Below are 13,743 nucleotides of genomic sequence, written 5' to 3'. Positions count from 1 at the left end.
CAAAATGTAATTTTTTGTTTTGTTTCATGCTCATGGTCTTCACAATGCCAGAAATGCTCCCCCTCTCCCTTTTCTGTACCTGGACAGCATGTACTTATCTTTCATGATTCAGTTCAGACATGTCCTCTCTGAATATTCCCTAAATATTCAGGCTGGTTAACTTTTCTTTTATAGGTTCTCCAGACAGCTAACTACCCACAACACTTAGATTGTATCACGCTCTTTAAAATCTTGTCTTTTCCCTCCTGCAAGCTAATAATGCCTTCCCAATTCAAAGAGCAGGGGACTATCTTAATTGGTTCTATGATCCTGCCTCAACAATGCAAAGCTATGTGCTAAGTGCTTGTAGAAGACATCTTTCAGGCAGGCTGCCCAAAAATGTTAGACACCCCACATCTAGGTGTCTGATGTAAGACCAGACCTCCAGATCGGAGAAATACCAAGAGAGGAGAACTACCCCTCCTCACTCAGGGAGGACCAGTCCAGAGGCTATACTGGATGGATAGAATTCTCTCGGGAAGGTGAAACTGGCTCAGTGGCACTAGGCCAAACTGTATGGATGGCTAATTTCTACCAAAGTCAGCTCCCAAAGAGAAGGAAATAGAAGAGAAATAGCATGAACACCTTTAGTTTCTAATGGTTTTCCAAGTTCTGTTTCATTTTGAGATCTAGAGATACTTTGTGCTTTTGGGGTTTGCGACCTATCCCTTCCAATAAACATGAGTGGGTTTCTTACTCTTTTAGAGCAAATGAACTCTATACAACATAGCCCCTCAAATGTTTAATGAAGGAAAATTAACTGCTCACTTTGTGAGCCTTTGTGGTTTTTGTTTTTTTTAAGATTTTACTTATTTATTTGACAGGCAAAGATCACAAGTAGGCAGAGAGGCAGGCAGAGAGAGAGGAGGAAGCACGGCTGGATCCAGGACACTGGGATCATGACCCGAGCCGAAGGCAGCAGCTTAACCCACTGAGCCACCCAGGCGCTCCCACACAACCTCACTCTTGCAGAGGAATGACAAAGCACCATGTGAAGGACAGAATCCTTTTGCTTTTTCAAAGCAAGGGAAAGGGTTGTGAATGAGCTGCCACAGAATATCTCCCCAAGCTCACTGACAAGGCGCCAAGGCTTCATGAAGCTTCTGTTAACAAATCCCAGAATGGGGCTGTTCTACATTAACCTACATTAACCTACTGGGATCCCTGCCAGGAATTAGCAGCATGGCAAGGTAAGTTTGAGTCTCAATGGCTCCCTGCAGCTTACATTCTAGAACAGAGAGGGGAAAAAAGAAAGCAAAATCCTTACAATCAGGAAGCTTATTTTTTTTTTTAAGATTTTATTTATTTATTTATTTGACAGAGAGAAATCACAAGTAGACTTAGAGGCAGGCAGAGAGAGAGAGGGAAGCAGGCCGAGCAGAGAGCCGGATGCGGGACCCGATCCCAGGACCCTGAGATCGTGATCCGAGCCGAAGGCAGCGGCCCAACCCACTGAGCCACCCAGGCGCCCCTTATAAGACTACAGAGTACATCCGAATGCATGTAAAGTGTATATAGATGCATGCAAAATGCACACAGAGAGATCAAGACAGCTTAATAAGATAGAGGAGCTCACAAAGTTTCTAAAACTGCAAAGTGTTTTAGCTGCAGCCTAATAAAGGAAAGGAAAGCAAATCTACATAGATCAGACAACAAAATAAATTATACTAAGTCAGACAGGAAAAGCCAAGTGGACAGCCTGAATCTGCTGAAAGTTGGGCAAAGAGAAGACAACTGAAAATGAAGCAGAAGAATCCATTCCTTATCCCAAACCAAGAAGATGGGTAGGAGCAAAGAAAAGTCAAGACAAAGAACAAAAGAATATGTTCAGACAGTACGCATCAAAAATTGAACAGTGTAAACACTACGGTTTCAATTTTAGAAACTTCTGCTAAGGAAACGAGTAAACAGTTTTAGTTAAATACATTAATTTTGGGGCACCAGGCTTGCTCAGTAAGATGGAACACAGGATTCTGGATCTTGGTATTGTTGAGATTGAGCCTCATAATGGGCACATTGGGTGTATCTTTAAAAAACTATAAAATGAAGGGGCATCTGGGTGACTCAGTTGGTTAAGCCTCTGCCTTCGGCTCAGGTCATGAGCTCAGGGTCCTGCAAGTTGCACATTGGACTCCCTGCTCAATGGGTAGCCTGCTTCTCCGTCCCTCTGCCTGCCACTGCCCCTGCTTGTGTGCGCACTCTCGCTCTATCAAATAAATAAATAAATAAATTTTTAAAAATAAAGTGAGCATTTATTTTTTACTTACTTAGAGAGAGAGGATGGGGGAAGGAAGAGAGGGAGACAGAGAATCTTAAGCAGGCTCCCTGCCTAGTGCAGAGCCTGATGCAGCATTTGATCTCACAACCCTGAGATCATGACCTGGCTGAAATCAAGAGCTGGATGCTTAACCAACCAAGCCATCCAGATGCACCTAAAATTTTAAATAGTGAGACACCACAGGGGTTGGGTATAGCCACACAATAGACTATTACAGAGCTTTTAAGAATGGGGTGCCCATCCTGGGTATTTACCCCAAAGATACAGATGTCGTGAAAGGAAGGGCCATCTGTACCCCAATCTTTATAGCAGCAATGGCCACGGTCGCCAAACTATGGAAAAGAACCAAGATGCTCTTCAACGGATGAATGGATAAGGAAGATGTGGTCCATATACACTATGGAGTATTATGCCTCCCTGAGAAAGGATGAATACCCAACTTTTGTAGCAACATGGACGGGACTGGAAGAGATTATGCTGAGTGAAATAAGTCAAGCAGAGAGAGTCAATTATCATATGGTTTCACTTATTTGTGGAGCATAACAAATAGCATGGAGGACAAGGGGTGTTAGAGAGGAGAAGGGAGTTGGGGTAAATTGGAAGGGGAGGTGAATCATGAGAGACTATGGACTCTGAAAAACAATCTGAGGGGTTTGAAGTGGCGGGGGGTGGAGGTTGGGGTACCAGGTGGTGGGTATTATAGAGGGCACGGATTGCATGGAGCACTGGGTGTGGTGAAAAAATAACGAATACTGTTTTTCTGAAAATAAATAAATTGAAAAAAAAAAAAAAAAAGAATGGGGTGCCTGGGTGGCTCAGTGGGTTGAGCCTCTGCCTTTGGCTCAGGTCATGATCTTGGGGTCCTGGGATCGATCCCCACATTGGGCTCACTGCTCGGCGGGGAGCCTGCTTCCCCCTTCTCCCTGCCTGCCTGTGATCTCTCTGTCAAATAAATGAATAAAATCTTAAAAAAAAAAAAAAAGAATGGGGTGCTCAAAGGTGCCTGGTTGCCTCAGTCAGAAGAACATACAACTCCTGATCTCCGATGGTAAGTTTGAGCCCCACACTGGGTGAGATTACTTAATAAAAGCTTAAAAGAAAAAAAGAAAAAAAAGAATGGGGCGCCCGACTGACTCAGCAAAACACGCAACTCTTGATCTTGAAAAAATGGAGTAGAGGGTTTTTATTAACATGGAAAACTGTTCAGAGTGCCTGGGTGCCTTAGTTGTTAAGCATCTGCCTTCAGCTCAGGTCATGATCCCAGGGTCATGGGAAAGAGTCTCACATGGGGTTTCCTGCTCCATGTCTCCCTCTCACACTTCCCCTGTTTGTGTTCCCTCTCTTGCTGTCTCTGTCAAATAAATAAATAAAACCTTAAAAAACAAAACAAAGCATGGAAAGCCGTCCATGGTATGGTATTAAATAAGTTTTGTTTTTTTTTTAAAGATTTTATTTTATTTTATTTTTTTTTAAAGATTTTATTTATTTATTTGACAGAGAGAGATGACAAGCAAGCAGAGAGGCAGGCAGAGAGAGAAAGAGGAGGAAGCAGGCTCCCTGCTGAGCAGAGAGCCCGATGCAGGACTTGATCCCAGGACCCTGAGATCATGACCTGAGCCGAAGGCAGTGACATAACCCACTGAGCCACCCAGGCGCCCTAAAAGATTTTTAAGAAATCTCCACAACCAACATGAGGCTTGAATTTACAACTGCAAGATCAAGAGTAGCATCCTCCACTGACAGAGCCAGCTAGATGCCCCCAGAAAGTTGATTTCTAATCCCTGATTTTGGAGGGCTCTATGAAAAATGACATCACCTAGCTGCCTCAGTTGGTAGAACATGCAACTATTGATCTATGAGTTGTTGAGTTCAAGCTCCACGTTGGACATAAAGCCTACTAAAAAAATAAAAAATAAAATTTAAAAAATCGTAAAAATAAGTCCCAAAGTCACCTTTAGCAAGACACCTAAGATTCTGCCTAGTACCCACCCAAAGTCAGCCAGTAAAGAGTCTCTGACAGTATACCACAGAGATTCAGCTACTTAAAGCACATTGACAAACATTTGGTTAAAACTCTCAAACTGTAAAATCAGAACCCAACAGAACTGATGCCTGCCTGGCTCAGCCGGTTAAGGGGCTGCCTTCAGCTCATGTCATCATCCTAAGGTCCTGGGATCAGGTCTTGTGTTGGGGTCCATGCCCAGCTTTAAAAAAAAACAAATGAGGGGCGCCTGGGTGGCTTGGTGGGTTAAAGCCCTGCCTTCAGCTCAGGTCATGATTTCAGGGTCCTGGGATCGAGCCCCACATCAGGCTCTCTGCTCAGCGGGGAGCTTGCTTCCTCCTCTCTCTCTGCCTGCCTCTCTGCCTACTTGTAATCTCTGTCAAATAAATAAATCTTTAAAAAAAAAAAACCAAATGAATACAAATAAAAAAGAAAAAGAAAAGTAGAAGGTAAATAAAGAACTGGCTTACTATCTGTCTTTACACAAGTCCTCACTTTTTCCTATGGAAGACAGAAATTGATTTTCTACAGCACTCAAAGATGCTAATATTTATGTACAAATTATACAGAGGAAAACAATTTCTGTACAAGATATTCTCACCTTTTTCTTCCCCTACAGCATTTTTAGGTATAGAGCCATCTAATCAGAATTAGCAGGGAGCCTTACATCTAAGCCACAAATTACTGGAGAACAGAGTTTGTAGTCCCATATTATTTATCTGGGTATATTAAGAAATTGTAAGCTTTCAGTAATAACAGTATTAAAACAATGATAATACTATATAATCCTTTTTCTTTCACTTTTATTTCCTGAGCATTATAGCATAAAGAGGGTAATATGGTTGTGTACTTGCCCAATAAGAAGCAAGATCTCTAGATGTTATTTTGGGCTCCAAAAAATTCCTGTGTGACTCAGAAAGGAAACTCCTTTTGTTATATATCCTACCACCAATTTTATTCCCTCTCCACAAAAGATATGTATAATATATAACTGTGTTCAATCTTTGTCACCAGACAAGCAATGAATGGTAACTGAGCAAGGCCATTTCCACCACTGTTTTAGGCTAAGAAAAAACAACATTCGGGGCACCTGGGTGGCTCAGTGTGTTAAGCCTCTGCCTTCTGCTCAGGTCATGATCTCAGGGTCCTGGGATCAAGCCCCGCATCAGGCTCTCTGCTCGGCAGGGAGCTTGCTTCCCCCTCTCTCTGCCTGCCTCTCTGCCTACTCGTGACCTCTCTCTGTCAAATACATAAATAAAATCTTTAACAACAACATTCATGTGGCTGAAGTAAATTAAAAAAAAAAAAAGAAAAAGAAAAGAAAAGTATAGGGTGCCTGGGTGGCAGTCAGTTAAGTGTCTGCCTTTGGCTCAGATCATGATCCCAGGGTCCTGGGATAGAGTCCCATAATGGACTCACTGCTCAGCAGGGAGTCGGCTTCTCCCTCTGCCCCTCACTCCACTCGTGCTCTCTCTCTCTAATAAATAAAACCTTTTTTTCCCCAAAGATTTTATTTATTAGAGAGAGAGATCGATCACAAGTAGGTAGAGAGGCAGGCATAGGGAAAGGAGGGAAGCAGGCTCCTGTTGAGCAGAGAGCCGGATGCCGGGCTGGATCCCAGGACCCTGAGATCATGACCTGGGCCGAAGGCGGCAGAGGCTTAACCCACTGAGCCACCCAGGCCCCCCAATAAATAAAATCTTAAAAAAAAAAAAAAAAGTTTATTAACATTATTTTATCAACAATAATGGAAATTATAAAATGTAAGACAGAGCACTCCAAATCCTCTCTTTTAAAAAAAGAATTTTAAAAAAATTTATTTATTTATTTATTTGACAGAGAGCAAGCAAGAGCACAAGCAGGAGTAGCAGGCAGAGGGAGAGGGAGAAGCAGGCTCTCCGCTGAACAGGGAGCCCAATGCAGGGCTCGATTCCAGGACCCTGGGATCATAACCTGAGCTAACAGCAGACACTTAACCAACTGAGCTACCCAAATGTCCCTTTTTAAAATTTTTATTAAGTAAACTCTTTGTCTAAACTCTTTGTCTAAACTTTTTGTCTTGAACTCATGATCCCCAGAATCAAGAGGCACACACTCCACTGACTGAGCCAGCCAGGTGTCCCCTCTCTCTCTTTTTTTTTTTTTTAAAGATTTTATTTATTTATTTGACAGAGAGAGAGATCACAAGTAGGGAGAGAGAGAGGAGGAAGCAGGCTCCCCACTGAGCAGAGAGCCCGATGCGGGGCTCAATCCCAGGACCCTGAGATCATGACCTGAGCCGAAGGCAGAGGCTTTAACCCACTGAGCCACCCAGGTGCCCCCCCTTTCAAATTTGTTTTTTTTTTTTTTCATTTGTCCAGTTCCTGTTTAGTCCTTAACCACATGCATGCATAATTGTGTATAGCTATAATAAGAAGAAGTAAGAATTTTGGTATCTTGGTGCGCCTGGCTGGCTCAGTCAGAGGAGCGTGCAACTATTGATCTCGAGGCTGTGAGTTCCAGCCCCAGGATGGGTGTAGGGATTACTAAAATAAGTAAATTTAAAAACAAATAATAATTTTGTGTGTTACATTTAAGGCATCAAATGCTTTGTGTGTTTAGCCTCCTGGGTGGCTCAGCTGGTTAAACTGCTGCCTTCAGACCCGGTCATGATCCCAGAGTCCTGGAATCAAGCCCCCTGGCTCAGTGGGGAGTATGCTTCTCCTTCTCCCTCTACCTTTCCTCACTACCCACCACTCATGGTTTCTCTCTCTTTCAAATAAATAAATAAAATACTTATTTGACAGAGACAGGGAGAGCACAAGCCAAGGGGAGCAGCAGGCAAAGGGAGAGGGAGGAGACCCTGATGCGGGGCTTGCTCCCCGGACCCCGGGATCAGGACCCGAGCTGAAGGCAGACTTAACAGACAAAGCCACCCAGGCACACCTATTTTTTTTTTTTTTTTAAGATTTTATTTATTGGGGGGGGGGCGCCTGGGTGGCTCAGTGGGTTAAGCCACTGCCTTCGGCTCAGGTCATGATCTCAGGGTCCTGGGATCGAGTCCCGCATCGGGCTCTCTGCTCAGCAGAGGGAGCCTGCTTCCTCCTCTCTCTCTCTGCCTGCCTCTCTGCCTACTTGTAATCTCTCTCTGTCAAATAAATAAATAAAATCTTAAAAAAAAAAAAAAAAAGATTTTATTTATTGGGGCACCTGGGTGGCTCAGTCGGTTAAGTGTCTGCCTTCCGCTCAGGTCATGATCCCAAGGTCCTGGGATGGAGCCCCACATCAGGCTTCCTGCTCACCAGGGAGCCTGCTTCTCCCTCTCCCACTCTCCCCACTTGTGTACTTGGTCTTGTTGTGTTTCTCTCTGTCAAATAAATAAATAAAATCTTAAAAAAAAAAAAAAAAGATTTTATTTATTCATTTGAGAAAGAGAGAAAGCATTGGGGGTGGGGGAGGGCAGAGAGAGAGAGAAGTAGACTCCCTGCTCAGCAGGGATGCAGGGCCGTATCCCAGAACAAGGAGATCATGACCTGAGCTTGAAGGCTGACACTTAACCATCTGAGCCACCCAGGTGCCCCAATAAAAAAAAAATCTTGAAAAAAAAAAGAAGAAAAGCTGTGCGTTATTAGTATTCACAACTATGTTAATTTCTGCATAATATCATGCAGATGTGATTTACCATAAAGTACTCAAGTATTCTCCTTTTATTAATTTTTTTAAAAAAGATTTTATTTATTTGAGAGGGAGTGTGCATGGGCAGGAGCAGGGGGAGGAGCAGAAGGAGAGGAAGAGGGAGAAGCCAACTCTGCTGAGCAGAGAGCCCATACAGGGCTTGATCCCAGGATCATGACCTGAGCCAAGTGGAATGCAGACATTTAACTGACTGAGCCACCCAGGCACCCCTCCTTTTGTTACAAAATAGCTTCCAATGATTGTCTCTGTCAAACAAGTAAATAAATAAATAAATAAAATCTTTTTTAAAAAATGAAGCTTTGCATTCATTATCACCACTACTATTTTTGTGTAAGAATGATATTGCTAACATCAAGAATTTCCCAAGATGTGCACAGCCACCTTCTCAGTTCTGGATATTACTACTCCCATGTTACCGATGGGAAAACAAAGGCACAGATAAGGGAATCATTTGCCAAATGTCACAAAGTTCAAAGAGCAGCATTCCTGGTTCTCTGCTTTAGTTCTGGAAGCTAAGCAAGTAACAAGACAAATTATAAAGAAAACAGGACCTCACTTAAACATGTTAGGTTAAGAAACAGGAAGACAGAAAGAGGTAGGTATTAAGAGTACATTAGACTATTACTTAACATTATGCAAACTTTCAAAACATGGTCAATAAATTCAAGAAGACGACTATGATTAACTTTTATAATTCAACATTTGCTGGGCAAAACACTATAATGGTATATGTGGAGAGTATAATGAAGTCCTCCAATGGGAGACTCTTTTTCTTTTCTTTCTTTTTTTTTAAAAAATATTTTATTTATTTATTTGACAGACAGAGATCACAAGTAGGCAGAGAGGCAGGCAGAGAGAGGAGGAAGCAGGCTACCTGCTGAGCAGAGAGCCTGATGCGGGGCTCAATCCCAGGACCCTGGGATCATGACCTGAACCGAAGGCAGAGCCATCCATGTGCCCTGGAAGACTCTTTTTCTACTTCAAGTGACAATAATAACAGTTCTCTTAAACCATGAGTGGTGGCCTGAGAGACTAGGAAAAGGAAGTTTTGTAGAGGCTTGCTACCACTACTCAGTTTTGAAAGGCTTCTGTATGATAAACTAAAACCTTCAACAGAAGAGGAAATGCCAGCTGGGCCCCAACCACCACCATTATTATTTCCTTCCTTAAAACTCATGTTTAAATCTTTGCCTGTATCGTTTATAAACATTTCTAATGCTTAAGACACTTTTATCTAGAGCAACCTTTTCTCTTTCAATTACTCCAAGATGTATTCCTAAGGTGAATTTAACCAACCACCATGACACAACTTGTCTATCCACCCAAGCTAAGGTGAAAACAGAGAAAGCAGTTGTGTTTATAACCCATCTTTTTTCATGCTTCATTTGGAATAATTTTTCACCTCCAGGCGCGGCCTCTTGCCATTCCTCTGACATCATATTTGTGTCCTTCTGTTCCAATCATATCTGCAATATCCAATCCTGGATTGATATATTTTATCTGTGCCTACAACTGTGCTTATTATGTAGGTTATAAATTTTTTCTTTTATTCACTTATAGCTATTTTCTAACTCATTCTGTGTAAAAACACTCTCCTCCTCATGTAATACTTAATTCTTCTCTTTTGAATCATTTTCAGGAGGCTACTTTGCCAAGAACAAACATTTACATCCTGAAATATATCACCAAATACACATTCTCTTCCCTTTCTTAAAGGATATCTTTTTTTTTTTTTTAAGATTTTATTTATTTATTTGACAGAGAGAGATCACAAGTAGGCAGAGAGGCAGGCAGAGAGAGAGGAAGGGAAGCAGGCTCCCTGCTGAGCAGAGAGCCCGATGCAGGGCTCGATCCCAGCACCCTGGGATCATGACCTGAGCCGAAGGCAGAGGCTTTAACCCACTGAGCCACCCAGGCGCTCCTTAAAGGGTATCTTTAATTCTAATTTAGATTCTACTCCCTGAAAGAGAATGTTTGGCGGGGGGGAAGGTTTGCTTTGTTCCTATCCTGAACGAAGTGCTACTTATTTTTTTAGATTTTATTCATTTATTTGAAAGAGAGAGAGAATGGGTGAGAGTGAGCATGAGGGAGGGAGAAGCAGTCCCCCTGCTGAGCAGGGAGAGCAACGAGGGACTGGATCTCAGGACTCCAGAATCATGACTAGAGTTGAAGGCAGTTGCTCAACCAACTGAGCCACCCAGGTGCCCTACTTTGTTATTTTTTTTAAACGATTTATTTGTTTTAGAGAGAGAGTGCAAGCACATGACCAGAAGGGGCCAAGGGACGGAGAGAGAAGTTCAAGCAAACTCCATGCTAATCGTGGAGCCCAACCCAGGGCTCAATCTCATGACTCTGAGATCATGATCTGAGTCAACACCAAGAGTCGGACGCTTAACCAACTGCATCAAAGTGCTCTCCAAGTGCTACTTAAAATATTTTTATATATGCCCTTAGTTTAGCAGATAAGATCTAGGTTTCCACTTTTATGTATCCTGAATGATGCCCTGAGCATCATTCTTTCCTAAGTCTTTGCTCTAAGATCCTCTAAGATCTCTGACTTAAAAAGCAACATTAAAAAGTTGAGGCCAGGGACGCCTGGGTGGCTCAGTTGGTTAAGCGGCTGCCTTCAGCTCAGGTCATGATCCCAGCGTCCTGGGATCGAGTCCCGCATCGGGCTCCTTGCTCTGCGGGGAGCCTGCTTCTCCCTCTGCCTCTGCCTGCCTCTCTGTCTGCCTGTGCTTGCTCTCTCGCCCTCTCTCTCTGATGAATAAATAAATAAAATTAAAAAAAAAAAAGTTGAGGCCAAAAAAACCCTAAAAGCAGTGGAACAGCTGTACGGCAAAAGGCCTAAAGAAACAGACTCCTCTGAAGATTTATCAGGAAGATGAGGACATGGGAAAAGGGACAAAAAGAGAGGAAGAGTTATCAACAGATAGAAGGGAACAGAAAGCAGAGTGAGGCATCTCCTCCCAAAAGAAACTGATAGGAAAATGAGCAGTGAGAAGTTCTACAACATGTAGAGCCAAAATGTATCCAAGCCCCTAGATAAGGTTCACTTACCCCCCAGACACTTACCGTGTTGCATTTTGTGCCACACACCACTTGCCTATGATTTAGCCACTGAGATGCAAACACTTTATTAAGGGTCCCAAGGTGAAACTCTCTCTCCTTCAGCAGACTGGGAAGCTGCTGTGCTGCATAGCCATGCAACACTCGAGTATAGCTGGTTTCATTCTGAAGCCTGACTTCTCGATTCTTCAGGTAGTACACTAAGGATCTCTTCACTGGGGGGAGTCTTTTCCTTTTGTGCAATGAGTGATCCCAGCCAAACTGTGAAAAGCAACGTTAGAAATTAGGGATTTGGCTACCTTCCTTCAGAACAAGGGATCCTTCTGTATCAGAGAACTCACCAAGAACTCATCCTGCAGGATTTACATACAACAGAAATACAATTACAACAGACCAGAAATCTGGATATAGCAAGTCCAGTTTAACTCTTCCAACACTGAGAAGATGCTGCTCATAGACAAACCTATCTATGAGAAACAAGAGCTGATAAAGACAACAGAAAGGAAGCAGAAAAGAGGTCAAAAGGTTTACTAGCTCTGTTAGGGCTGAAGGTTTCAGAGCCCCTTAACTTATCCTTGACAGAGAACAGAATGAAGTACCAAATAATTACTACACCGACCTGGGCTACATCGCTACTCAGGACCCTTCTTACTCTCAGTCTGTACTCCCTATGGAGCATGGAGAGTGCAGCTGGGGCCAGCATGGGGTACCAGGCCTTCCAGGGATGCGCTATCAGGGCGACCCCGTCCCCAGGCTGAGGCTCCAGGCCGTTGAAGAATTCGAAAAATCAAACACCAACGGGGCAGGAAGCATGTGAAATAGGAGTCCGAATACGCGTTCAACGAGAGCGTTATAGGGATGATATATGAGAACTGATGTTTTTTATACCGGTCCAAGAACCAAAAAGCCCACCTCAGGGCTTGAGGTATCCAGAGGGAAACTCCTTCCCATATAAGGGACGCAATTATCTCCACTTCCCAGGGCCCCCAAAGGGAGACTTCACTCTCCCTCCCAGTATCTTCTGGGAGGTTTTGTTCCTGATCCTCCTCGACGTCGGTTTTCTTCCTCCAAAGCCAAGATTCTAGTTTTCCTTTAAGCCCCATTACCGGCTGTAGGCCTTCCGCGGAGTATGCCTCGTTCCCAAGTTTCCCCTTTAGCTCCTCATTCCTCCGACCTTTCTGATCTCCTATGAACTCTCGAGAGCCCGGCCCTGTCCCAAAAGGCTGGGGCTCCGCTCTTGCCCACCTCTGACTACAGACCTCGGTCCCCGGTTCCAGTTCCCCGACCTTAGAACCCTATTTCTCCCTGGATGCTTCGGTGATATAAGCCGGGTCCAGGCCTCTTAGACCTCACCTGCGGGCACTGAGCGTCGGTCCCAGCTCCTGGCGAGGCGGGCGCTTTCCGCTTCCTGCTAACTGCTTTCCGGGCCATAGTGGGCAGCGCCGCAGCGGCCCCGCAGCCACATGGGGCGGGGGTAGCGAGGGTTAGCAAGACGGCGGGTCATATACTGGGCCCCGGGGCCGCGCACTTTTGTGCGTCTGGCCCGGAAAACGGCCCGGACCCGGGAAGGCAGGCAGAGGGAAAGGAGGGAGGGAGGACTGGGGCCGGGAAAGGGAAAGGGAAGGGGTAGGGTAGGAAGGAACGAGAAGCTTTCAGACGAACGAGTCTGAAAGGACGGCGAGCGGCTAGAACCAAAACACCCCCTCCCCCTCGCCCGCGCTCCGTCACCCTTGCGCAGCCGCACTTCGCAGCCTGTCGCCACGGAGACGCTGCCGGGCCTTCAGGGGTGGGGTTTAGGGCCTGCAAGTGGAGAGTCCGCAGCGGTTGTTTTGCGGCGGCCCGCGCATTTCCAACGGTCGTCAGATGGCCGCTGTAGGTGGAAGACCTGGGGTCAGAGGAATCTGCGTTCTGGAGGTCGACCTCGGACGCCCGCCTGCCCATCAGCAAGCACCCGGAAGTGGGGACGACAGTCCTCGCTCCGGGAAGGAATGCCTCCCAGCACACGCCTTTACCCGGCGGCTGCCACTGGTTATCTCTTATTGAGCGCCGCACTTTCCCGGAACCTATCACGAACGGAGCGCTGACACCAAGGGCTGGACTCTGTGCGGGGAGGCAGGACCTCCTTCCCCCACCCTCGCAAGGTGGAGTCCGGCCCGGAATCAACAACCGCGTGGCCAGACTTTTCCTCTGAAGAGTACCTATCTGCCCTGCCTGGCGTGACCAGCCCAGACTGCTCCCCGGGCCTCTGGCCTCTTCCCACCCCTCCAGAGCTCTCAAGCTCCATTCTCCACTCAGTCTCCTGCCTCCCTGCTGGCCACCTGCCCCGCCTAACCCTTTCTCCTGCTCTGACCGCAACAGCCCCTCAAATCTTCTTTCCCTCAGCTACAACCTCGCTTCCCTTTAGATTCTCATGACCTGCCGGCCAAACTGTCTTTTGTGCTTTCTGCAATAGACCTCACGCCTTAATTCATCTGTTTCTTACGCCTCCCATGCGGTCCTAAATTGACGACAGGAGCAGGGGACTGCCACTGCCTGCCTCTCACTCAGGACGCTGGTTACATCTCAATGAGGGCAGATTGGGTGTGATATACTGAACCACAAAGAGTGGACGATGCTTGTCAGTCAGATAAGGGGGCTTCTTCAGGATCACCCTTGCCTCCATTCTCAGAAGATCTTGTAG

At 45.2% G+C, this 13,743-nt stretch overlaps 1 protein-coding gene across 1 annotated transcript in view; it reads right to left on the bottom strand.

Annotated features, from left to right (window-relative positions):
• Positions 1-12,787, bottom strand: part of DCAF12 (DDB1 and CUL4 associated factor 12) — a 30,315-nt gene extending 17,528 nt beyond the window's left edge. The window contains exons 1-2 of the mRNA XM_044265502.1: positions 12,417-12,787; positions 11,070-11,324 (exon numbers count right to left, since the gene is read on the bottom strand). Of these exons, the coding sequence (XP_044121437.1) occupies positions 11,070-11,324; positions 12,417-12,494 (333 nt within the window). The 5' untranslated portion in view covers positions 12,495-12,787. The remainder of the gene's footprint in view (positions 1-11,069; positions 11,325-12,416) is intronic.
• Between the last annotated feature and the right edge of the window lie 956 nt (positions 12,788-13,743).

This window comes from Neovison vison, chromosome 9 (genome assembly GCF_020171115.1).
Source record: "Neovison vison isolate M4711 chromosome 9, ASM_NN_V1, whole genome shotgun sequence".
NCBI classification, from domain to species: Eukaryota; Metazoa; Chordata; class Mammalia; order Carnivora; family Mustelidae; genus Neogale; species Neogale vison.
Note: the sequence above shows the minus strand (reverse complement) of the source record. Positions and strands in the feature narration are given on the sequence as shown.